This window comes from Lacerta agilis, chromosome 6, assembly GCF_009819535.1.
Source record: "Lacerta agilis isolate rLacAgi1 chromosome 6, rLacAgi1.pri, whole genome shotgun sequence".
NCBI classification, from domain to species: domain Eukaryota; kingdom Metazoa; phylum Chordata; class Lepidosauria; order Squamata; family Lacertidae; genus Lacerta; species Lacerta agilis.
In genome coordinates, this window is record NC_046317.1 from 47,214,476 (window position 1) to 47,239,427 (window position 24,952).

Consider the following 24,952-nt stretch of genomic DNA (forward strand, 5'->3'; position numbering starts at 1 on the left):
GCCGAGGCGTGTGTGCGTGCGTGTATTTTGGGGGAAATGCTCCTGAGGAGGCCGATGCGCGGGAATCTGCCTCTTGAAAGTAAGCCTCGTAGCGCTGACGGGGACTTACTCCAAGGTTAAGCGCGCGATGCAGAGGCTTTGCAGCCGCGGGGAGAGCGAGAGGCGCTCTTGCAAACTTCCCCCCGCGCCTAACGTGTTGCTCGCTCGCAGCGTCCAGCAGCCGAGTGCGCGTCGTCTCTATCTCGCTGCTGCTGTTGTTGTTGTTGCTGCTGCTGCAGCAGCAACAGCAGCAGCTCTGGGCTCTCACAGGTGGGGGAAGCGGGGAGACCCCTCCCTCGTTCCAGAAGCGTCCTCTCCCCTCGCCCATCTTCTCGGCGCTCTGGCGGGAGGGCGACGGCGTGGGCGGCGACGGCGCGGAGCGAGTGACTGAGGAGGGCGGGAGGCGGCGTCCGGGCTGGGGGCGGATTTTTTGAGCCGCGTCGGGCGGGCACCTCAGAGCGACGGCGGCGGCGGGTGCAGCCAGGAGGGTCACTCTGGCGCTGTGCCTGAGGTGTCGCTTGGTCGGCCGGGGAGGCAGCGTCCCCTCGGCTCTGCCGCCACCTCCATGGACGAGCACTTGAGCCTGCTGCGCTCGCCGGCCGCCCTGTCCTCCGGCAGACACCCGAGGGGCGGCAGCAGCGGCGGCGGCGCTGGCGTCGTCGTCGCGGGCGTCGTCGCCGTGGGCAGCAGCCACCACAACTTGGGCTACAGCGAGCAGTTTTTCCCCGAAGGTTCGCTCTCGGGGCCCGGGGAAGGGCAGGAAGACGACGAGGAGGGCGTCCAGGAGGACGTGGGTGACGGGGAGCTGGAGGGGGGCATGACCGTGGTGGGGGGAGAGGACCCTCTGCTCGAGGAGACCCAGCACCCCCATGCCCTGCTGGGAGGGGAGCGCTACGACCACCCCTCGATGGCCCACACCCTGCCTCCCCCCGGCCATCACCAGGTGGGCAGTGCGGGGGATGCCGGGGAGCATGAGTGTTGCGAGCGGGTGGTGATCAACATCTCCGGGCTGCGCTTCGAGACCCAGCTCAAGACGCTCGCCCAGTTCCCCGAGACCCTGCTGGGGGACCCCCGCAAGAGGATGCGCTACTTCGACCCCCTTCGCAATGAGTATTTCTTTGACCGCAACCGACCCAGCTTCGATGCCATCCTATACTACTACCAGTCTGGAGGCCGTATCCGGCGCCCTGTCAACGTCCCCATTGACATCTTCTCGGAAGAAATCCGCTTCTATCAGTTGGGCGAGGAGGCCATGGAGAAATTCCGAGAAGATGAAGGTTTCATCCGTGAAGAGCAGAGACCTCTGCCCGAGAAGGAGTTCCAGCGCCAGGTGTGGCTCCTCTTTGAGTACCCGGAGAGCTCTGGACCAGCTCGGGGCATTGCGATTGTCTCAGTCTTAGTTATCCTCATCTCCATTGTCATTTTCTGCCTGGAAACCTTGCCTGAGTTCAGAGATGACCGTGACTATGACAGCACCACAGGGACATTTGGGACCAGTGGTGGACCTTTCGTGGCAGATATCTTCCCAAATTCCTCTTCTCCAGCAACCTCCATGGTGTCCTCTTTCACTGATCCTTTTTTTGTGGTGGAGACTCTGTGCATTATCTGGTTCTCCTTTGAGCTGCTTGTCCGTTTCTTTGCTTGTCCCAGCAAACCCACCTTCTCCAAGAACATTATGAACATAATTGACATTGTGGCTATTATTCCTTATTTCATCACCTTGGGCACTGAGCTGGCCGAGAGGCAGGGCAATGGTCAACAAGCAATGTCTCTGGCCATTCTCAGGGTCATCCGGTTAGTCAGAGTCTTCCGTATATTCAAGCTCTCTCGGCACTCCAAGGGGTTGCAGATCTTGGGGCAGACCCTCAAGGCCAGCATGAGGGAGCTTGGCTTGCTCATTTTCTTCCTCTTCATTGGAGTTATCCTCTTTTCCAGTGCTGTCTACTTTGCAGAGGCTGATGATCCCTCGTCCAGCTTCAGCAGTATCCCTGATGCCTTTTGGTGGGCTGTAGTGACCATGACTACAGTGGGCTATGGCGACATGCATCCAGTCACTATTGGAGGCAAAATAGTAGGGTCTCTCTGTGCCATAGCTGGGGTGCTGACCATTGCCTTGCCTGTGCCCGTGATAGTCTCCAACTTTAACTACTTTTATCACCGAGAAACAGAAGGTGAAGAACAAGCCCAGTATATGCATGTAGGAAGCTGCCAGCATCTCTCCTCCACTGAGGAGCTGAGGAAAGCTCGGAGCAATTCCACTCTCAGCAAGTCAGAGTACATGGTGATAGAAGAGGGAGGCATCAGCAACAGTGCATTCAAACAGGCTGCCTTCAAAACAGGCAACTGTATAGCCACAAACAATCCAAACTGTGTGAATATTAAAAAGATCTTTACGGATGTTTAGAAGACACCTCTCAAGGAGATATAAAAATATTACAGAAGGTCTCCGTAATCAGTATTGTGAGGAACATGCACCATCGTCATTCTTTGTGCTCTTGTTTAATACATGTATTTTTCTGATCCTTCTTTCTGAAGATGGGCATTTTTAGAAGGTAAAAAACCAAACAACTAAGCAGATGTTAAGAAAGCAGATAGATAAGAGGATACAAAGAAGTCTGGGCTGCTTCTTCTAGAAACAGGTTTTTGTTCTGCGCTGTTTGTTGCAGGGCTTTGGGGTTTTGCTGGGAAATTTAGCAAAGAGCAGCTCATTTGTTGATTTTCCTTTCCTTGAATGTATGCACTTGTTGGAATGAAAGTTATGAAGTGAAAGAAACGCGGATGCAAGTGTATTGCAGTGAGTAGAAAATATGTAGGCACTGAAATTTCACAAAGCATCTCTGCCATCACGTTGCAAAATTATGCTCACATCATCTGATGTGTGTCATATGAGGGTACAGTTTTGCTTTTGTTAATGCCAGGTTAAAGCCTGTGTGCAGTCTGAATCTGCCCTAGGCATACTTATAATTGTTTGGATATAGCGAGGGAAAAGGCTTCATTGTAAGTCTGGATTTCTTTGATCCACAGAACTACAGAATTACTTCCTTGAATTCAAAATTCTACCTGCACAGTATAGTGGAAAATACTTCTTCCTACATCACAAGGTTGAGCAATTGTCTAACTGGATCATATCCTGAGTGTTTGGCTTTCTGCATATCATGAAGTTTTAGGCTTCTGGTAAGTCACTGATTGGCTTTTCACAGTGACTGTAGCCTCAGTTGAAACCCATCCAAACCTTAGAAACAAAGGGGGCATTTCCATCCATTGCCAATGCATTTAAGATAAGCGGTTGCATCTATCACAAGACGATTAAAGTGGCAAACATGGCTTGCAGCGGAAGTTACTAATTTGGACCTGAGTGATGCAGTTTCCATAGCAACTTTGGTTTCCTGGGAAACTCCCAAAGGTTGTCATGGCATCCATTCCCTCCCTCCCCCAGTCCTTTGCTGTTTCCATAGTAACCCTTCCAGATGGTTCGAACTTCTGTGGTTCCGCAGAAAAGCCGCTGCTCTGATCACACACACACACACACCATTAATCCCCGAGAGATTTAGGTGTGGAAACTAGGCACTATTCTATATGCACCATTTTTAGATGTGCAGAATTCTCAAAGTTCTGGAACCTATAGAAGAAGGGAAAAAGATGATATGGAGTAGTTTTTGTTGTTCTGCACATTCCAAAAGAATAATAACATCTGTTCCATATAAAAGCAAGCTTGAAACCCTCCCTTACAATTTGGTGCCTGATAATTGAAAATGGAAATTAAGTCAATATATGCTACCTACAAAGCTGCATAGAAGGATTATAAAGATGACACCATCTCTGCTTTTTTTGATGAAATGATACATTAAATCATGGCGTATGACCTAGTTTTATGCAAAACACCCTTCCTGACACAAATGGCAGCTCCACTTTCAAAGCACGTATGGCACCGAAGAACAAGACCAAAAGCATGAAAATCTGGGGAAATAGATGCAGATGAACCCAAAAGTGTTGGGCTGAGAAATATTCAAATCCTCTGGGGAATGTATACTTGTATACACACAACTGGGGCTGTGGAATATCAGACAGACACAGGTGAGCTGTTTGCTGCTGCAAGAAGTGTTATTCTTGCTTATGGTGTGTAAAATATACCATCTTTGAATAATCAGACATTTCTAACCCCTTAGTTTTAAGATAAAGTCCCATTTTACTTCCTATTATTTTATTTTTTTAAATGCTTAATTTCTGAAAGAGTTTTGTTTCCTGCATTTTTAGAATTGCAAGTAAAGCTACCTGCTCCAAAGCATTTCTACGGATTTCAATCCAAGTGTCTTCCAGAGTAAATATCAGGATATATCTACATATCTATTGAAATTCAGTATGCGTTGCAATACTAGCTACTGGTGCATTGCTTTCTGTAACTTGATTCCACTTCTCAAAATGAATCTATAGAGCTGCAAGTTAGTTAATCATGCTAGCTGTGAGGTCCTGATTCAGTGACTTTCAAGCCAACTTAAATCTTGGTAAAGCGAAATGTGTGGCAGATAATGCCTACAGACACCAGACATTCACCCAATTTTAATTTTTTAAAATTGTTTTCAGCAAATATAGTAGCAATTGGGTGGGGATACTTCTATTTGTTGTATGTGTGTACATTTCATGAGATTCAGAGCTCTACTAGCATACAGTTTTATGCTTTTTGTATGAAACTATGATCTGTGTGTGGCGATCTTACTTGATCCCATTCAACATTCCCATCTACTTTTATTTTCAGCCACTAAATTCAGCACACTATGATACATTTATTGGCCAAGCCCACAGTTATTTGTGGCACTATATGGAGCTGCAGTTGAGCCTTGTAATTTCCACCAGCTGAGAACTGGGCTAATTAGCGTCGGGTGTAGAGCTGTGCCAGCGAAATCGGTCATAATAGCTTTGTCTGTGTGAAATTTCAGCTTGCAAGTTTGTCTGGAGAGAAAGGATAAGAGTGAAGGGGGAGCACTATAGGAATATTGCTTTCTTCTTTTGCTTATTGGTTGAAATGGTTAAATCCTAATTTTGATGTGTGTGGAATATTATCACAAAGCAAGAACTCTTTGGCCAGGATCCAGAGAGTCACTTTGGGTGCATCCCAGGGCTTAGGCATGCCTAATGGGACTGTGAGATTTTCTCTGAGCAGCAGTCTCTCTCTCTCTCTCCCCGCCTCATATCGTTCCCTCTATTTCATATGTTAAGGTGTGAGTGCCATTGCTTTATGTAGCCAAAATGGCACCATCCATGAAAACACAGGAGCTCTTATGGGAACCCAAAGGTTTACAAAAGTACAGTGGGTGGTATCCAGTGCAATCATTCCATTAGTGCAAGAATTTGTGCTTGTGCAACAGAACTTCCCACCCCTCCCAGATCTCTGGGGCAGGATTGAGGGAACCTCTAGAACACATCTGGGGATGGAGATGGGGGAATGTTCTGTTGCACGAGCAGAATTCCTATGTTGGATACAACCCAAATTTTGATTTTGAGAAAAAGCTGTAAAGATGGTGGTGAATGGTGGGGAGAATATCCAAAACAGTCCAAGAAGGACTAAAAGTATGCAGTGTCTATATAATGTTGACTGTCAGTAGGCAGGCACAGGCAAACTTGGCCCTCCAGATGTTTTGGGACTACAACTCCCATTATCCCTAGTTAACAGGACTAGTAGTCAGGGATGATGGGAATTGTAGTCCCAACACATCTGGAGGGCCGAGTTTGCCTATGCCTGGTCAGTAGGGATGAGGTGAGGGAGAAATGGAAAATCATGGAGGAAGCTAGGGCTGGAACAGTGAACAGTGAGCAGGAACTCTCCATGGTGCAACATTTCGTTGCAAGTCCCACACGCCCCAAACTACTTTGGAAATTTCTCCTTGGTTCCAAAAGAGGCCACACAGCATGGGGAGATATGATTGGCAGAACTAATTGCATTGTTCTTTGGATCTAGGCCATTAAGATGAATAGGAACTCCCAGCTCTAGCAATAAGTGATGTGTATTGTTCTGATTTTATGTTCAGGGTTTTTGTTTCACCCACAAGGTGAGAATGAGGACTTTGAGAAGATGACATTGCTTCAAATTTCTTTACTTGCACCCAGAACAAATGAATCCATGTATTCCCAAGGAAAGATCTATTACACAGAAGCCATACATATTGTAAGCATAGAGAAGGATCTTATTTCAAAAGGAGATCCTTTGCATGTTTGCGTTTTTTAAAAAAACTGTTCATAATTATCAGGGTGAGAAATTCCAAGCTATTGTTTCTGGTGGACATCAAAAAGTCAGCCCAATGGTGACGGAGTATCACTGTCAATGATGGCCCTATTCCCAAATGAAAGGAGAGATCTTTTTAAAATAGTCCACCTAAATGGCTGTTTCTTCCTCTTTAGTAGCATATCTGCAATGTAATATATTACAAAGAGCAATATTTTCAAGCCAGTTGGTCTGTTATTTTCCTGTTTGTTTAATGTTGATTTTACTATTAAATATATACCCTGCATTCTCAGCACAGAGGGTATCACAGTAGTGGCAAAGGCAAAAAGATACTGAAACTGGTGCCCCATTTTTATAGCCATAACCCCCTTTCCTAGGTTACTGTTTCCCTGGGAAGAGGGGCAGGGGGCAATTTTGATTAGGAAAAGAGTATGGGGAAAATAATATTCCACCCTTCCCTATGTTGCTGCAAAGAAATTTGCAGCTCCCCACTCCACATGGCTGCATTTCAGTAAGAACAAAAATCAGATCCTGTTATAATCCTCCCATATAATGCACAGTTTGGCCTTTCCCCCCAGCCACTGAACACAGATCTCATGTGTCAAAACTATAACATGGATCTCCATCACTGTCTAGAGAACGAGGGACCAGCAGGTGGGGACATATCACTGTGTCTTAATAGTTTTTGTTGTAAGTCAATCCAGGGGCTCCTTTGGGGGCCAAAAAGCAGTAAATAAATGATCTAATGAATGAAACGAATGGCACGAAATGAGCACTGTTCACAAACAACGCACACCCCAAAGTCAAGGATAACGAAGATTTGAAGGACTGATGAGCAACACTTGTCTTCTCAGAATTCCTCTGCCTTGGGACTCCAGATGCAAACTTCAACTCTAAGCCTGCAACGAGAGCTGCAGGGAAAAAGCACCCCACAAGAGGTAGGCAAGGTCAGGTGGTTGTTGTGGGTCACCAGGGAGGGGGGCATTATGTCTCATCATATGATGCCTACACTTCTCCAGCTCTCCCAATAAAAGTGATGGCCACCCATGGCCTCAAGAGTGTCTCCCATCAATCCCTGCAGTACTGGGAAACTTATAACTTTGCAAGCTTCCCTTCACAGCAGACAGTTGTGGGACATAGGATAAATATGCACAGTGTAGAAAGGGGACTTCTGTTTATTCCAAATGTTGGTGAGCTTCCACAAAGCACCGATGAATGCAATGGATAACAGCCACCTTTGCTAGTGAATGCTAGGCACTTATCTCTGTCTATTGCTACAGCTGGCAAAACGCTCATGATGTATTTTCTCCACTCCAGTACAGCCAGAGCATATGGAGCAAAAGAAGCTGCAACTGCAGACAAACATTCCAGTCCCTACAATGGACAGGTGAGTGTTCTTGCAATGACTGCATTGCCTTCCCCTACAGGAGAAGCTTCCAAACATAGAGTGGGAGAGTGGCCTGCCAGTGGGAAAGTGGGAAGATGAGGTGAGGCATGCAGGGTGAAATAGCACCTAGTGATAGCATCCTTTGTTGCTTCTGCTCACTCACCTACCCATAATGGCACTTAGTCACTGGACCTATCAATTGCTGCTGATCCCCGTTATTCATCACCATCCCATACTTGTCTCCCCATAGGCAACAAGGCAGCCATTCCGTATTCAGAGAGGCAAGGATGATTCCCATCCCTAGTATCATGCAGACCACAAACGGCACCTGCAGTAAGCAGCAGCAATAACCAGTTGAAGGCAGATATGGGCTGCTGTCTTGGTGCCTACAGCTTTTCCATCAGGTGTGATAGCCCATAATGTAAACAGGTAGCCAACATGAAGAGTGATAAGGAAACCTGCATCTATTACTCTTCTTTCTCTTGCAGTTTTCAAGCATACAGAAATCCTGCAAGAACGCAAAGACAACAGCCTTGATTCTTCTGTGTTGCTGTCAGAACTTATACCTGCCATTGATACGGTTTAATAAAAGCTGGGATGTTGTGAAGCTGTGTTTCAGCTTTGTCTGTTTTCTCATGATGGTTGGCAGGTAGGGAACCATCACCTTCCAATTTTTGCTCTGCTCAGTTGTCTCCCAAGAGAGGCACACAAACTAGGCAAGGGAACAGCGAGTTCCTTGCTACAACAGCACAGTAGGACTGTGGATCAGCATCTTGCCTATAGCTTTGAAATAGAAGTACTAGTAATGGTGAATGGGTTCCCTCCCCTACCTGATTTTCCCCGTGATGAAAAACCTACCAAATGGGCTGCATGGAGAGAGGGAATGCAGGGGTGGCTGTGGGCCAAACTGATCACAAGGTCACATGGGACACTAACCAACACATGCAGCAGTTGTCGAAATGAATATATTTCTGAATGGGATGAAGTAGGCTTGGCAAAATGAGAAGTGTTCTGGAGTATGAATGAATCTGAGAGAAAAATGATTGGTCTGTGCAAATGACACTTAATTGGATATCTCATTGCTCTGTCTTTGTTTGTCTATGTTTGGTTCTTCCCAGCCATTTCTCCTGGGATTCTGTAGCCAGTAGTGACTGAAGGCTTTGGCATGCTGCATCTGTGCTTTTCCATTGAGTTATGGATGCACATAGTGCTCTTTTGGTCCACATGACTAGGAGCCTTCCTGTGCATTGGGGTGCTTGAGAGGAGTAAGTGGCATGTCATAGGAGAGACTACAAAGGGACCTTCATAAGTTATTCTGTGCACACCTTTGGCTTGGTGGTCAAAGTGTAGCTATGGGTTCTGGTCTTGTTGTTTCCCCCTGTCTGTTGGCTAGACACATAAAATGTAGGCTGTGCCTGGTAAAGATCATATTCACATCTCTCTGGATTTTGGTTTGAGATCTCATTTCGTTTCCCCCTCTGTTTTGCTCCTTCCCAATGACCTGCTAAGCAGCTCACAATACTTTCTGCCATGGGTCTACTGTTGTAGCATTCATTTTCCTTTGTGCATGTGCCTCTTCCCACTTTCCCCTGAAAAATGCTGTCTCTCCTCACATTCACAGCAATGCAAACACACTTTGTCTTGAATGGAGGCATTGATCCTCTCCATTGAGACTGAAACCTTCCTCCTGAGATCTCCTCTGGCTTCTTCATGTAGGTCTCCTATGCAGCTTACGCAGGAGGAGTCACTGTGGTTTCCTTTTTATGTCTGATACTGAGTAGTGCAAAAGCTGTGTGCATACTGGTTTAGGTGACATAATGAGGTCATTTGCTCATTTATTCATTTATTGTAGATACGTGCTGCCCTTCAGTTTATGAAACCTGGCCTAATTTCAGGAGGCACTTAAAGGAGGACTCTGAAGATGATAATGACAGTTAGGCTTCTCTCTTTGTTCCCTCCAGATGTTCCCTCCCACAACTCTTGTGACCCCTGACCATTAGGCATGCTGGCTGGGACTGATGGAAGTTGTTAGGATATGTGGAGGATACCATGTTGGGGAAGGCTACACAGTTGTCCTTATTGATGCTTACTATCTATGCAAGGGACTATGCAACTTTCCATTAGCTAAGATTAAGGGTTCTGACAGAACTTTCAAAAGATGCTCATGTGTTATAGTCCCCAGATGGATGGAGTCTCTAGATTTAGGATATGTGTCTGATGTAGTGCATATATGGCGCTACCAAGAGGCAATTGATATTGGAAACTGGTGAAGAAAATGAATGGGTGGTGGTTCTTAGGGTGTGTTTGGTCCAGCCTGTTTAGAATTTTTTTTTAATAGAAAACTTGCAATTTGAGTGGTACCTGAAAAACAATAGAAAGCCATTGTACGTGCTGAGACAGTGACACAACCCAATGTTGCATGTTAAGCAACCGTATATAGTATAGTACCGTATATCCTGCTCCAGCTGAATTTTTCATAGTCATAAGGGGCAGCCCGTGATAGATCACGTTACAGAGCCTTTGTTTGAGGTTACAGGAGCATTGCTAATAGTTGATAGGTGCCAAGTCAACATCTCATAGAAAGGTTCACAACCTTCTTGGGGTGAAATTGCTGGAAAGCTTGATGTATTTGATTGATGCAATGCTGTCTTAACAACCTTGCAAACAACTCAGAATGATTGATCAGTAAATAGCTGATGCCATTTAAACTTTGTGCAAACAAATGAGGATGAATGTTTAGGGTCATCTGGAAGCAACCCAAGTCTTCACATGATGGTGCCAAGTGGCTTTACATATGTGTATGAGCAGGAAGGGTCAAGATCAATCTTGTGACCCCAGAGGGAAGTGATAAGGGAAATCCCCATAATCACCTGCTGGGACCTTGTTGAGAAGAACAAGTAGAACTAGTCAAGGATGGTCTCACTATATCAGGTGTGGGGAGTCTGTGTCCCTTCACATATTGTTAGACTACCACAACCATCATTCCTGATATTGGCTATGCTGGCTGGTGCTGATGGGAGTTGGAGACCAACAGCATCAGGAGGGCCACAGATTCCCCACCCCTGCACCAAATATTGTAGTTGCTCAGTATCCTGTGTTGAATAATATGAATATAGCAGAAAAATATCGCAGGATGAATAGAGTGCTACTGTTACCTGTATCAAACACTGGATAAAGATTGCTTGCTGAGCAAGGCTGCAAATGCCCTAGTCCAAGCTAAACAATCCAGAAATATGATAGTATCCAGAAAAAAGATGAAGTTGAAAACCAATTGTTCACTTGACATTATTCTACAAAAGGGGAAGATTAAAAATGAGGCAGTAACTGGCTGGGGAAATTTGCATCTCGGTTTCATTTATTGAGTAGGAGCCAGACAACTACAGGCCACCTGGTGTCCTTCCCTCCCTGAAAGATGTATTAATATCCCCATGCAGCTTCTACTAGGCAGGATGGGCATAGACTCAGGTCACAGGTGGTAACCTACATGCTTTTAAATTCCCTGCACATCTCTGGGTGAAGCCAACTGATACCAATCCAAATCCAATGGACTAGGGTGAGCTTTGGATACATAATATGTAAATTCCATTCAGAATTACCTGCCCTGAATATGCTTACCTATACCATTAAGGCTATCAAGTTGGTCACTCCCCACCCTCGCCAGTGTTCAGACTCTGTAGTTAAATCTACATATATTCATAGTAAAGGCTTCATAGATTGGGAGCCAATGCACTCAGACGTGGCTAGGTTATTACATATGAAAAGAGATAATGAAGTGTAGCATAACTCGTTGTTTCTCTCTGTGTCTAGTTGTAAGATTTCTGCTAATGACTCCTTTGGGGATCAGTATGAGGCCCTCTTTAGACACCTGCAGATTCTTCCTCTTGCTCTTTTGACCTTTGGTATTTTTCTCTCTGCAGATATTTAATAAAGAATGGTAGATCTGCAAGGTCTGTATGACTAGATAATCAAATAAATTGTGACCTGCTTGTTTTCACTGAGATCACATGAGGACAATGGCAGTGCAGATTCATCCCTTGAGTCATCTTGCTGACCTTTCGTCATACATCCTGCTGGCAGCTTCACACATCTCCAGCTTGTTGCCAGTGCTATTAAATTGAAAGTGCAAAAAAGGGGTTAAAACAGGTACCTTAAGCATGGCTCCTGTTTGGCAGGCTGCACACGCGTTTAGATTTCAGAATTGGATGAGAACTGAATGCAAATCAGTCCCTCTTCCAAAGCGTTGTGCTGCCAGCAGCCCTAAAACATTTCCATCTGGTGCTCCACCTTTTCTTTCATGGTGCAATGAAGTGGCAGTCTTGGGAGATGAATATGCATCCTGATTTTGCCTCAGGCAAAAGTTAAAACATTCCCATTTCAAGTATAACCCCCCAGATGGCTAATACTGTTGCTTTTCTCTGTCTGTAATCCTATGCACATGCATTTGGGAGTTGGCCCCTGTGACTTCAGTGGGTCTTACTTCTGAGTAAATGTGCACAGACTTGGGCTGCACAAAGTGTTACGCTGATAGCAAAAGGGGGAAACTGTGCAATGGATTGTGGCTCTTTAAAAAAAATCACCCCTTATTTCTCCTGTGACTATTTGGTTAGGCTTCTGTGAGCTTAATGCTGCTTTGCCACTAATTTTACCAATACTTCTGTGATGGACATTTACCGTATGTACAATCCTTGGATTTTGGGTTACAGTAAGCCCCGTAGTAACACACTGTCAAACATTCATGCATGAATATACCCCTCGAGTCTTTGTCATTTCATCTTTGTTTTATGAATCGAGATACATGCTCAAGTAAATGTAACTTGTCGTGTAACAGGCTGAACTGTAGAAATCTTTTATGTTCAGCTTGCCAGTCGATATAACTATGCTTCTCACCCATAAGAGCAAAATGCATAAAGTCCTACAAGATCTGACCCCTGCTTTGCTGACCTGTTTCTACCTGGCCAGGGTGCGGTCCTGACTGAACCCTGCTGTAAAAGCTGCTGCTAACACTGAAGGGGCCAGAGACTAACTTATTCATGAGTCCCACAAGGCTCCAGATCTCCTATCTCTTGACCTCCTTTTCCAACTTGTATTTATTAAGCACCACTTGCTCACAGGTCAGTTGAGGATGCAGCAAAACACAATGTTAGAACCAGTGTGAACTGACTTAGAGACCTAAATTTGCACTATACATTTGCATATGCGAATTTCATACAGATGCACACATTCACATGTCCTGACTCTTAACTATCTAGGAAAACTCATGTCTAAACTATCTTGAAATTAAAACACACTCAGTATTGACATATCTCGAGGGTTCCTCCATATTACCTATTTATTGAGCATTCATCCTGATTTACTTTCACAAAGCTTGTGTGAAGGTTAGATTATCTGGTCATTCTGTTTGTTTGCATGGTAGTTATATGACAATGAGCATTCATCCTGATTTGTTTAAGGGGTGTTTATATGTCTTCCCATTGGCCAGTCATTCCACATTTTTCAATGTATTTCCAGTCACTTTCCTAACTCTGAAAAGTTTGTTTCTTTGTTAAAGTGGATTTTCTGTGCTTGGTGCATCTGTAAACTCGTGATTACTTGTGGGTGCATTCAGTAACAAGTCTGTCCCATGTAGCTAGGGAGGACCATTTCCAGACTATCAGTGTTTTTAGGTGGGATTCAGTCATATCCCAGCCTGCACAATTAAAGTGGATTTGGAGCTCTTGTGAAACAAACCTGCTTCCACAAAAGATAGGATTTTTTGCAGTAAGGAAAATGATGGGGAAATGCACAGAAAGTGTAGAACAACACCTGCTTGATGCAACTTCATGTAATATCCCCACAAACAAATCAGAACAAATGCTGATTACACAAGTTGTCTGGAAGCGACCTGATGCAATAATAGTGCATTAGTGGTGCATTTATACTGTGGTGTCTGGACATCATTCTACTTGAATAGTTGTTCTGCGATACTTCCCCAATGCTGTTGCATTATTGCTGTCTGGAGGGGCACTCTTGCAAGAAAAGTGGAACACCCGTCCATTTGTGGTATAAAAAGTTACAGGATTTCAACAGGAAGTTATGAGACATGCACTGATTGGAAATGAAGCATTATGTCACACCCCAAAACTTCTGCAGGTGTAAATTGTATTGAAAGTGGAATCACACATAACTGCCCACCAAGTTATCCTGAGAGATGGTGGCTAGCCCAGGTTCACTTAATGATCTTTATTTATGCTGTGTGGATTTGGACTTGGGCTATCCTGCTTCAGGGTGGGATAGGAAAAGTGTGTGCCCTAAAATGTGTTGCTGTATGTATCTTTTTCACCTTCTATCATATATGTATTGGGAAGTTAATACTCGTGGTGGTTTCTTATTGTGAGGTCATTGCACACCACACTGACTTGCTTTACTGACATGAAGATTAATCTCTGTAATAGAAAATGTATTTTCTGAAGATGCTATCAGGAAACAGTAGATTGGGGTGGAGAACCTGTGACTCTCCAGTTGTTGGATTACAGCTCCTTTCATTGATTGGCTATGCTGGCTAGGGCTGATGAGAGTTGGAGTCCAACAACATTTGTAGAGGCATAGTAGAGGATCAGGTACAGATAACTGCATTGATTCCCCTCCCCAAAATGATCACACACAGCTGATTTCACAGTTAAATTGCATTTCTCAAGATATAATAAGCATAATGCTGTGCTTTCTCATCATTATGCTGAACCAATGTATGGTTGACACTGCAAAATCAGAAAGTACTTCCTACTTTCTGTTCAACTTCTGATTATCATGCTAATGATCTATTGAAGTGCAGAACTGAAGATTTTGGATTCTTATTACTATTATTAGTGCTGCTCTCTGAACATGTCCCTGAAGGTAACAACAGATGCAATGAAGGCAGTGAAGCAGGATCTCTTCGCTGTCTCCACAGTCATGTGGTAGGCCTGATTATGAGTCTGAACATGTGCTTGGTTGGCTCCGGAGTGAGATTAACGCCACTTACGCTCCAGCCTTCACCTGGTCTATACCATTGACCATTGACTCTTCAGGAACTTCACCAGGAAGTGGCCTGACCATAACAATGGGGTGATATCCATGTGATCTATTTCCAGACCACCCCGCTCTCCACATGGCTCAAATACAAAATCAAGGGTATGCCCTGCTCTGTGTGTTGCACTGATGTTCATCTGAGGCAGGCCCATAGTTACCATGGAGGCCATGAACACCAAAACCGGACTTGAGGTTTCCTCAGCTTGGATGTTGAAGTCACCCAAAATCTCCATTCTGGGTTCCACACCGCACCCAAAACAAGTTCAGTCAGGGAGGCTGCTGAGCAGCAGGATGGGTGGTACACCAACAGTATCCCAAACCTGCAGATCCTTCCATCCCCCTCCCCTCAGGGGAAGTGAACTCCTGTGTACAGCAACACCTCCCTGCTGCTCCCAGTCTGGGCTGATGTCAAACTGAGTACCTGGGTAGGTAGAGCTGCATCAGTTCTGACCCACCCACATCCCTTACCGTGGTCTCAGTGATATACCCCAGGGTGGCCAATTCATCCATGAATCAGCATGGTTTTATTACAGACCAACTTGGCATTCAACACCAAAACTACCGGAATGTTGGGGACAGTGGCAGTGAGTTCTGTTACAGGTTGCTCTGTACTGTATGCCTGCTTTTACTTTGGATAGGATTTCTTGCCCGATCTGAGATTTTGTTTGTTGCTAGCCTGATTGGATCTCATAATCTTTTTTTGAGGAAACATTTTGTTAAAGAGACTTTGTTGAAATAAGCAAGTTTCACAATCTTGAGGTAGTGGCGGAATAGGTTCTCTTTCAGTCTGATTGATGAAATTAATAGGAATTGCAAAACCAGCTACTCCATCTAGCTTTGCTTTCAAAAAAAACAAAAAACAAAACTAATGTAAGGTTTTGAGGAAGTGCAAAAATGGAGACTCAAAAATTGTAGTGTTCCATTACTGGGCTGAAAGCTCAAATTTGAATTTGCTCTACATGAATTAATAAAACCTGTTGATTACACCGTTAATAGCAAATACTTGATTCAGATAACTGGAGAGCCTGAAGGTGCTTTCAGCTCTTAAAAACAAAAACATGGTTGACTATTTTGGAATTGTGGACAGATGGGTAATTGATCTTTATTAGCCCTCTGCTGTCATCTCTAAATAAAAATGGAAACATCTGGCTTTACAATTAACCCCTCTAAAATATGCTTATGAATATGTAATGACACCATTTTTACATGCTACTTAGCTCACAACCATAATCTCCCAGTGTATAGTATAATAATAGCTTTAGGGGGAGAACGCTTTGAAATTTGAAGGGAAGCAGACTCCAACAGTGGCACTTGTGGAACATGCTGTCATCTTGACTTTGCAGGTTAGAACCTATGTACTTCTGCCTTCTTAAAATAAAATTGAAGAGTCTTGAGAGTTTATTAAGGGCAGCTATATTTCACTTGGACAGGTCCTTGGCTCCTACAGACATTTGTAGTTCCAGGAACACTGGTGTGTAGTAGCGGAGAAATGGACAGCCACACATTTGATCCTTCCCCTGCTTTGCTGTGTCCTTTCCCCTCTTCTACTTAGATTCTACTTACTCATAGCTCTTCCCTTGAGAGCTTCTCCACCCCACATTTCAAAAAGAATCTCTCTGGGTTGTATCCAACTATTTATATAAAGCATTTATAAACCACTTAATATTTTAAAATGACAGCTGTGTACACACTGCTGTTTATTCTGCATTTCGTTTGCTCCCAGTGCTAGTTTGGGAAGCAGTCTGTGCATAACCTCAGTCACAACCCATATTTATCTTGTATCTGTCCTGTTGTCTCTTATGAAATACCGGTACTGTGTTTAGCTGTGCTTCCCTCCAAACCAGCTTCAATCCAAATTAAGGAAAAGAACAACCTAGCTGCGTTTTTAGCTGGTAATGTGTGCACAGCCTAAGTCACTGCATGAGTGGAAAAACTTTCTCTTGTGCAATGGAACCTCCCCTCCTCTCCCTCCCCTCCCTTCTCAGGCACTTTGCACCCCTGCATCTGCTCTAGAGATTCTCCCTACCTGCCAGAGCAAGATCTTAGGGTGGAGCAGTGTGGTTTTGTGTGTGCGGGGGGGGGGGAGGTGTTGGAGAGGGAGGGTAAATTCTGCTGTGCAAGTGGAAGTAATTCTCTTTACGCAATGATTTGGTTGGCTACAAGTCTCTGCTCCCTGCCCCCCACTCTGATCTGTTCCACTTTCTATCATCTTCTCTGTGCACCTGAAGTCTAACTTTGGAGTTCTCATCATATGTTAAAATCCCAGAATATCAGACTAGGGTTGAAGGAGACATCATCACATCTTTCTGACTTGTCTAGCTTGTACTCACATGTGCATTTCCTCACCTTCTAGAACTGCCAGTCTGGCACTTCACAAAGAAAGAAAGAAAAGAAAGTTAAGGTTTTGTTTTTGTTTTTTTGGTAAATAGCCTACATTGATAGATGAAGAAGAGCTGGCAAGTGCAGTGTTCTAGAGAAGAAAATAGTATTTAGCTCTTAGATATATGTGGCATAGAAGGCTGCTTTGTATCCAGTCAGACCAGTGTTCCATCTAGCTCAGTATTGTCTACATGTGCACATGGCGTTACACATAGTTTTTTTAAAATGTTAATAATAATAATAATAATTTTAATGTTCATATCCTGCACATCTGGCTGGGTTTCCCTAGCCACTCTGAGTGGCTTCCAGCAAAATATAAAAAATAATAAAATGCCAGACATTAAAAACTTCCCTGAACAGTGCTGCCTTTAGATGTTTTCTAAATGTTGTGTAATTCTTTATCTCACTGACATCTGATGGGAGGGCGATCTGCAGGGAGGGGCACCACTGCCAAGAAGGGCCTCTGCCTGGTTCCCTGTAACTTTACTTCTCGCAGTGAGTAAACCGCCAGAAGGCCCTCAGATGTGGACCTCAGTGTCCGGGCTGAATGATGGGGGTGGAGACACTCCTTCAGGTATACTGGGCCGAAGCCGTTTAGGGCTTTAAAGGTCAGAACCAACACTTTGGATTGTGCTTAGAAATGTACTGGGAAACAGTGAAGATCCTTTAGGACCAGTGTTATGTGGTCTTGGTGGCCACTCCCAGTCACCAGTCTAGCTGCCACATTTTGGATTAGTTGTAGTTTCTGAGTCACCTTCAAAGATAGCCCCACGTAAAGCGCATTGCAGTAATCCAAGCGGGAGATAACCAGAGCATGTACCACTCTGGCGAGACAGTCTGTGGGCAGGTAGGGTCTCAGCCAGTGTACCAGATGTGCTTAAAGTACTTAACCTGACCATGTTTATTTTGGAGAAAAAGCAGCTGCAGGGCCCTAGTCTGAAACAAGCTCCTGATTCAGATCAGAAACATATTCTGGATCAGGGCCTGTAGCTGTTTATATTTGTTTTTATTAATTGAGTTCACTTCTATCTCACCTTTCCTCCAAGGAGCTCAAGGTGGTGTACATGGTTCTATTCCTCCCCATTTTATCTTCACAACAACCCTGTCAGGTAGGTTAGGCAGAGAGATTGTGACTGGCCCAAGGTTACCTTGGGTTGAGCAGATATTTGAAACTTAGTCTATATGATTGTAGCCAACAATCTAACCAAGTGCATTAAAAGAAGAAGAAGAAGGAACAATAACAATAACATGTCATTTGGCTAGTGAGTGGTGCTGACAGCAAGCCCAAAGGGATTGGCTTTAGGAGGGAATTGCTAATTGGGAACTTCCTCCTGCAGCCAACCCCTGTTTTTAGCAGCGATCTTCCTTTGCAGTTTGGCTTGAACTCAAGCTGGGCAGCTGCAAAGGAAGAAAGGAAAGAACTAGAAGTGCATTTAGAGTTCCCTACCACTGCAACTTTGGCCACCTCATGAGAAGAGATGACTCCCTGGAAAAGACCCTGATGTTGAGAAAGATTGAGGGCACATGGAGAAGGGGATGACAGAGGACGTGATGGTTGGACAGTGTTCTCGAAGCTACCAACATGAGTCTGACCAAACTGTGGGAGGCAGTGGAAGACAGGAGTGCCTGGCGTGCTCTGGTCCATGGGGTCACGAAGAGTCGGATATGACTAAACGACTTAACAAAAACAAAAAACAAAAAACCCACTGCAACTTGTACATTTTTTTATTAAAAAAAACAAAGATATTGGCTGGTGTGATGGTGCAGAGTGGTGGAACTGCCCTCCCCAACATCGCTGCAGCTGGGGCAGGGTAGGGGTGGTGGTCAGGTTGGAACTTGGAAGACGTCCTGGAGGAGCTAATTCAGCATTTCTGCCAGTGTGTCCACACAGCCCCAGCCTTGTTGCCATCCTGTCCCAGCCACATCCATATAAATTAGCAATGCCAGTGGTGGCAGGGCTGTTCTGTGGCTCTGCCCCACCCAACTGCATAACTTGTTCAAAAAGAACAGTTGCAATAGAAAGAGGGGAGTGTAGTGATATATGAAAGGAGAGTCTTTTAGTACCTGAAATGAAGATATGATCCTAAGTGGCTAAATGAATTGTTTTAGCAGTTCTGAAAGTGTGAGATGGGCCTCCCTAGGGAAGGATGGATAGTAGCCAGGAGAGGACCAAGCTTCCTCCTTACAGTAATGGCCCAAATGCAGTGAATGGCAACAACCCAAGTGCTGAAGGTAGTTTGAAAGAGGAATCACTACTTGTGTGTTCACTAACCTAGGCATGGGGTGAAAATCTGATTCAGTTTGCATTTAAAGGTGAACCTCCCTAATCCACAGTTTCTGAAACGAGACACAAATGAAATACAGCTATCCATTGCTTTGCACTTTCCTGAATTTTGCAGTGCAGTTTACCAGACAGGTAATGTGGGACGCGGGTGGCGCTGTGGTCTGAACCACAGAGCCTAGGGCTTGCCGATCAAAAGGTCAGCAGTTCGAATCCCTGCGACGGGCTGAGCTCCCATTGCTTGGTCCCTGCTTCTGCCAACCTAGCATTTTGAAAGCACATCAAAGTGCAAGTAGATAAATAGGTACCGCTGCTCTCGTTAGCCAGAAGTGGCTTAGTCATGCTGGCCACATGACCCAGAAGCTGTATGCCGGCTCCCTCAGCCAGTAAAGTGACATGAGTGCCGCAACCCCAGAGTCATCCGCGACTGGACCTAACATTTAGGGGTCCCTTTACCTTTACCTTTAATGTGCACGAAAATGTATACAGTGCAGTAAAATGTGCATAAAATGAATATATCAGTGAAAATAACACAAGCAAGTATTAGGGAATGTTGCTTTGGAAAAAAAGTGTATACAGTGTTAAGAAAATTTGCATAGAAATGTGTATGTTTGGTGAAATTCCCACTGTGAAGCTTATGAATTTTCACAAAGACTTTAAAAAATGGCAAACTGATGTGGAAATGGGAGGATTGAACTTAAGATTGGAGTAAATGAGAAACTGAAATTGACTGAGTCTCCCATCTCATACTAATCAATGATTAATAAGTTCAGCTGGTTTTTGTATTATTCTAGAAACTTGCAAAACCCGTCTCACCTGAGACAACAGTGAGGCAAAAGTAAATAATATGTACTCCATAGGCAACCATGCTCTGTCATATAACACATTCAGTTTTGTCTCACGAGTGACTAGGCAGCACCATCCCTCACTGAATATGAAGGCTGAAGCAATAATCAGTTTCCATCAGCAGTTGTGTTCCCAAGAGTCACTCCCAGGGGAACCATAAAGCATGCTGCTTTCTCATTCAGCTCTGTTTTGCTCCTCTCCTTTCCATCCTCTTTCCTCCTGGCCTAAAGACAGAGTGAGCATCACCAAATGACCTGCCTCTCTTCCTTCAAGCGTTGTCTCGGGGCTCGTCCAGAAAACCCCCTCACCCAGGTGGTTTCATATTACAACACTAGAAACTTGGAGAAACGTCCTGCAAAACTCACATGCCTCCTCTCTGCGTGGGAGACCCTGCTCTCCACTGTTAGGGGTGGGGAAAGTGTTAGAGCAAGACAGTTGGGCATGACGCATATAGCAAAAGGGGTGGGAGGAGGAGGCATGGGAAACAGCAGTTGTCCATTTCAGGGCATGTCCCCCCCCCCTTCCATAGCTTATCTATGTGGAGTGCTTTCTTGTAATGGAGTTGGGTGTTCATGTCTGGGGTCCCAGGATGAGGTTCCTGTTGGGGTTCTAAACATACAAGTACTTTCAATATGTTCAAGTTCGACTTTGTGCATTCTGTTTTGTGCGAAGCACACCTGTTTCTCTGAAAAGAGCCAGAGAAGCTAGTCAGAGGGAAATTATTTGTTCCAGCTCTGGGGCTGGTATACAGCTGTGTTGTCAGTGCGGGGCATGGCTGTGGATTGTCCTGCCTACAACCGTACCCCATTTTGGCTGTTACACCGGCATATTTTCACCAGCAGACAGCTCAGCCAGTTGCTAGCGTTCTGCTTGAAAATCTGGCGTGTTCTGACACTGTACCTTTCAAGGTGGCAGTGTAGCTCAAGTTCTGCTGGCATAGGAGGTCTTTGGACGAATTCCTCTCCTCTCTCCCCCCCCCCAAATAACAAACCAAAGGTACACTCAGAATTTGCCAGGTGCCATGTGGAGTGCTGAATTTAGATACCCTGCTTCTTACTTTTATTTTTGGGCATGAAATTGCAAATTTTCTGGAATGCAAACACTGTACAAGAAGGATTTGATTCTGCCTTTAAAAATGTGACACCATTCCGTGCTTGAATGTACACTAAATGCTTTCATTTATTCTGCTCAACAGATAACAGAAGATGTCTCAGTAAGTGCTACAGAATACCACCAACCTCTTAAATAATTACTAAAAAGAACCACAGACACCAGGAAGGAGTCACTGATTATATTATAGCATCGTGCACCGAACTGAAGGATGGTCTGCCCTCTTGTGTCTCAGTATTTTAACTTGTACTGTAGTTGTATAACAAGTTCTATCTCTCTGTGTTTTCTGACAAGTGCATTATGTAGAAATGAACATCTTTCATGTTGTAAGATAAAACCAAACACAATATTAAAAGAAAGATCAAAGCTGGGGGAAAGGGGCACAATTATGTGGATGTTATTTCTGCCTTTATAAAATCTCATGCAAGCTTCAGTGACTAAGAACAAAACTTCAAATGAGCTGCTAATAAACATTCCAAATGTGTTGATTGTAAAATATTCATCTGTTTTGTACAGTTTTATTTTGGGCTGTGATGAGAAATGAATCATCATTCTGTGGTTTTTTTTTAATGAGCCCCCGCCCCCCTGTTCAGTGTTATTTATAAAATGGTACCTTTGTTACAAACAGCGTCCCTACTTATTTTAGCCTTTGTATACGAGGAGAAGTGATGCTGATTTAAACGAATCCTCAAAGGATTTTTTGAACTGTTAAGTTTAAATTTTGTGCCTTGTTTTGAAGCATTTATTTAAATAAGGATACTGAAAGGCATATGTGTTTGTTAGCAAAGAAATACATATCTCCTCTTAAATTGTAAGTGCAATTCTTTGCATGTTTACTCAGAAGTTAGTCCCATTGAATTCAGTGGGATTTCCAGTAAATGTGTATTGGACTGCAGCCTGTATTTCATTAATATTCATGTAAAAAGGTATGATAAAAGAGATATGGACAGATTGCTTAACAACCACAGGCTTATCACCAAGTTGGGAAGGATTAAGAGCATCTGGTTGAAGCATAGCACAAGTCTCTAGAGCCACTTTGAGGGTCATACAGAGTCTTACTGGTTGTGGTAATGATAGTGAGCTCCGTGGGCAATTACCAAGTGTTGTAAATGAGCACATATCATTATGGTCAGCTGAGCTCTGCTCTAGTGAAAGCTCGCTTGAAAACAAGTAGGGTGTAGTGCATTACACCTGAGGGGAGCAATAGAGAATTGTTTATATAGGGTTCCAGTCTTTTACAGCTAGTAGGGCTGGTTGATACTGGTTTCATAATTTTGACCTGGCAATATATCACGAATCACGATGTGTGTGCATGTGCTATGCAAAAATCACAAAGTGGGGAGAACCTTGAAGCCAGCCAATGCCTCTACATAACTCCATCCTTATTTCAGACATTATATCGGTATATGGCAATGTTTAGCTGGTGATGTATTGATGTAGAAAACCAGATATCTCCCAGCCCTAACAGCTAGTTGTTAAGGTATAGCCAGCAATGTTAAATTACGAACTGAAGCAACAGGGAGAGCAACAGGCATGCATTTCACACCCAAGCTGCTACAAAGAGGCCAAAATGGGTACCTAAGTATGCAGCAGTAGTGAAACAAAGTGTATTTCTTTGTTCCAGTGATAACCTATCTATGGACCTTTCCAGAAGATGTTTTGTTTGCACAAGGATAATCTCATAGCTGTTGCCCCGCCTAGTTCCAGTTTTGGTTTGTTCTTGCCCTTTTGTACTGGGAGGGTTAGAGTTGCCTTGTTGCATGAAAGGATAGCCAGAACCTGCACATATTAAGAGAGATGAGCACAGTAGTGCTTGGCAGTGGGAGGGGAAGTCTCTCCAATGGGACCTCAGAGGTGGCACCTGGCAGGTGCTCACAACATTAACACACAACACCAAAGCCCATATGTTTTTATATTAACATTTTATTATGTTTTGACAGGAGATTGACACAAATCGCTTCTTTAGCATCTTTAGTACCAAATGACAGGTTCCACATTTCTTAGGCAAACAGACCCCCCACACCCAGTGCCCCCTGACCTGAAGATGACAAATTTAAGGAAAGAAAGAAGAAAGGAGGAACTTTGTCAAAAAAAATTGCTGACAACCAGTGCCTAGTTAGAGAAAATGAAATGATTCCCAAAGGAGTGAACAGTCTCAGAATTAGCCCTCCTGCCACAACAAATTTGTTATTTAGTAGACAGATCTCAAAGATCCTCAATCCCATGCTCTCTCTTTGAAGATTATGACTTCTAAAACTACAGCGCAATTGATTTTGCTGTCAGTGATATGCTAGAAATTTAAAGCACAACAGGTTTGGGAAGTGCCAAAATTACCAAGATGAATATGTTGATTAAATACACACCAGAGCTAAAAAGACATTAGTTCTATCATTTCCCCAAATAAAGACTCAATAGTGGGCCACTTCTGCGTGTGTTTTCAGACCTGGCAAGGGTTTCCACACCTCCAGCACATGTCTTGAAATAGTTTTGGTTGTGCATGCATTGCATTTTCTCAACAGCTCAATACTGCCATCTGAATGCAGGGAAAAGTTATTTTCTAGGAAAATGTGTTCGCTGAAAATAATAATCTGGATTCCTCCAGTTGATGGGCAGCCCAATTGTGTACTCTTCGTGCAAAATATCTGGAAGGGTCCCCTAGGAACAAGAGGATGAAATGGTACACAGGCTCAGGTGAACAATGTTCCTTTTGGAATATGCTAAAGCTAGTTCTAAGGTTAGATATTCAGAATTAAAATGTGTAGCTTTGAATTTCTTTGCCAAAGTTCAATGCCAGCTGAAGGTTTTGAAATTGGTATTTGACTTTTGAAATTGGTATTTGTTCTCCTAAACCACCAGTATTTGAATTGCAGCATAAGAAGTGGTAGTTAAATGACAGACGGCATCTTTGTAGTCAGTGCAAAACTTCCATTGAGCTTGATGGATTCTGTACTAAGCTTTTTAACCATGTGTTAAATATCAGAGAATCAACACTGTTAATAAACATCAATGCATCAAGAAAAGTGAAATGTGTACTCTGTAGATTGTTTGATGTGTTTCACTGAGTGATAAAAATAAGAAATTTGTAAATTGGATAAGTTCTTGCAAAAAACGTTTCCACTGCTTGTTGAAATACCAGCTACTATGCAATTCTACTTTTGGTCATGGGGATGACTTAAGGGTGTTCATTTTCTATACCTTTTTCCATTTCTTTCATTGACCTGAACATTTGCTCTGTCCTTTTTATTAGAGGCCTTATGCAAAGTCAATATGCAATGAAGAAAACTGCCAAGCTGTGTTTTCTCAAGTTTGTAGTTTGTTATTCCAGGTGCATAGTTGGTTTGTGTGGATATTAGAGCCATTTAGAGTAAAAGTGAATAGAAGGTGGACAAGTTCACAGCTTATGGTTCTGCCATCTTCCCTATGCATGTTCAGCAACATATCTATGCAAATAGCACGAGTGACCAGGAGCAAATCCGTTGATCATGCTTACAGAGATGTGTACTCCTCCTCCTCCTCTTCCTTCTTTCACTCATAGCCGAGTAAGATTGTCTTCCATGAACACGGCCTTAACAATGAGTCTGTAAATGACAGTGGAGGCCAATTCTGGATCCACACGTCCTTCCAGAGTGGGGAAGTGTACTATGCTCAG

General features: G+C 43.9%; 1 protein-coding gene across 5 annotated transcripts; it reads left to right on the forward strand.

The window, feature by feature from the left end:
* Window positions 1-292: 292 nt before the first annotated feature.
* LOC117048509 (potassium voltage-gated channel subfamily A member 3-like) lies at window positions 293-21,799 on the forward strand. Of its 5 annotated transcripts, XM_033152435.1 has the most exons (6): window positions 293-2,591; window positions 3,064-4,113; window positions 7,111-7,194; window positions 7,574-7,643; window positions 8,132-8,292; window positions 21,389-21,787. In XM_033152435.1, exon 1 carries the CDS (start codon window positions 605-607, stop codon window positions 2,441-2,443), a length of 1,839 nt encoding a protein of 612 aa, XP_033008326.1. In that variant the 5' UTR covers window positions 293-604; the 3' UTR covers window positions 2,444-2,591; window positions 3,064-4,113; window positions 7,111-7,194; window positions 7,574-7,643; window positions 8,132-8,292; window positions 21,389-21,787. The 5 variants fall into 5 exon arrangements, with proteins under 5 accessions (XP_033008326.1, XP_033008329.1, XP_033008328.1 ...); XM_033152438.1 differs by lacking the exon at window positions 7,111-7,194; XM_033152437.1 differs by lacking the exon at window positions 3,064-4,113.
* The last annotated feature ends 3,153 nt before the right edge of the window (window positions 21,800-24,952 follow it).

Coding starts and splice junctions, on each gene's coding strand:
- LOC117048509 (XM_033152439.1), top strand. CDS start 605: ATGGACGAGCACTTGAGCCTGCTGCGCTCGCCGGCCGCCCTGTCCTCC.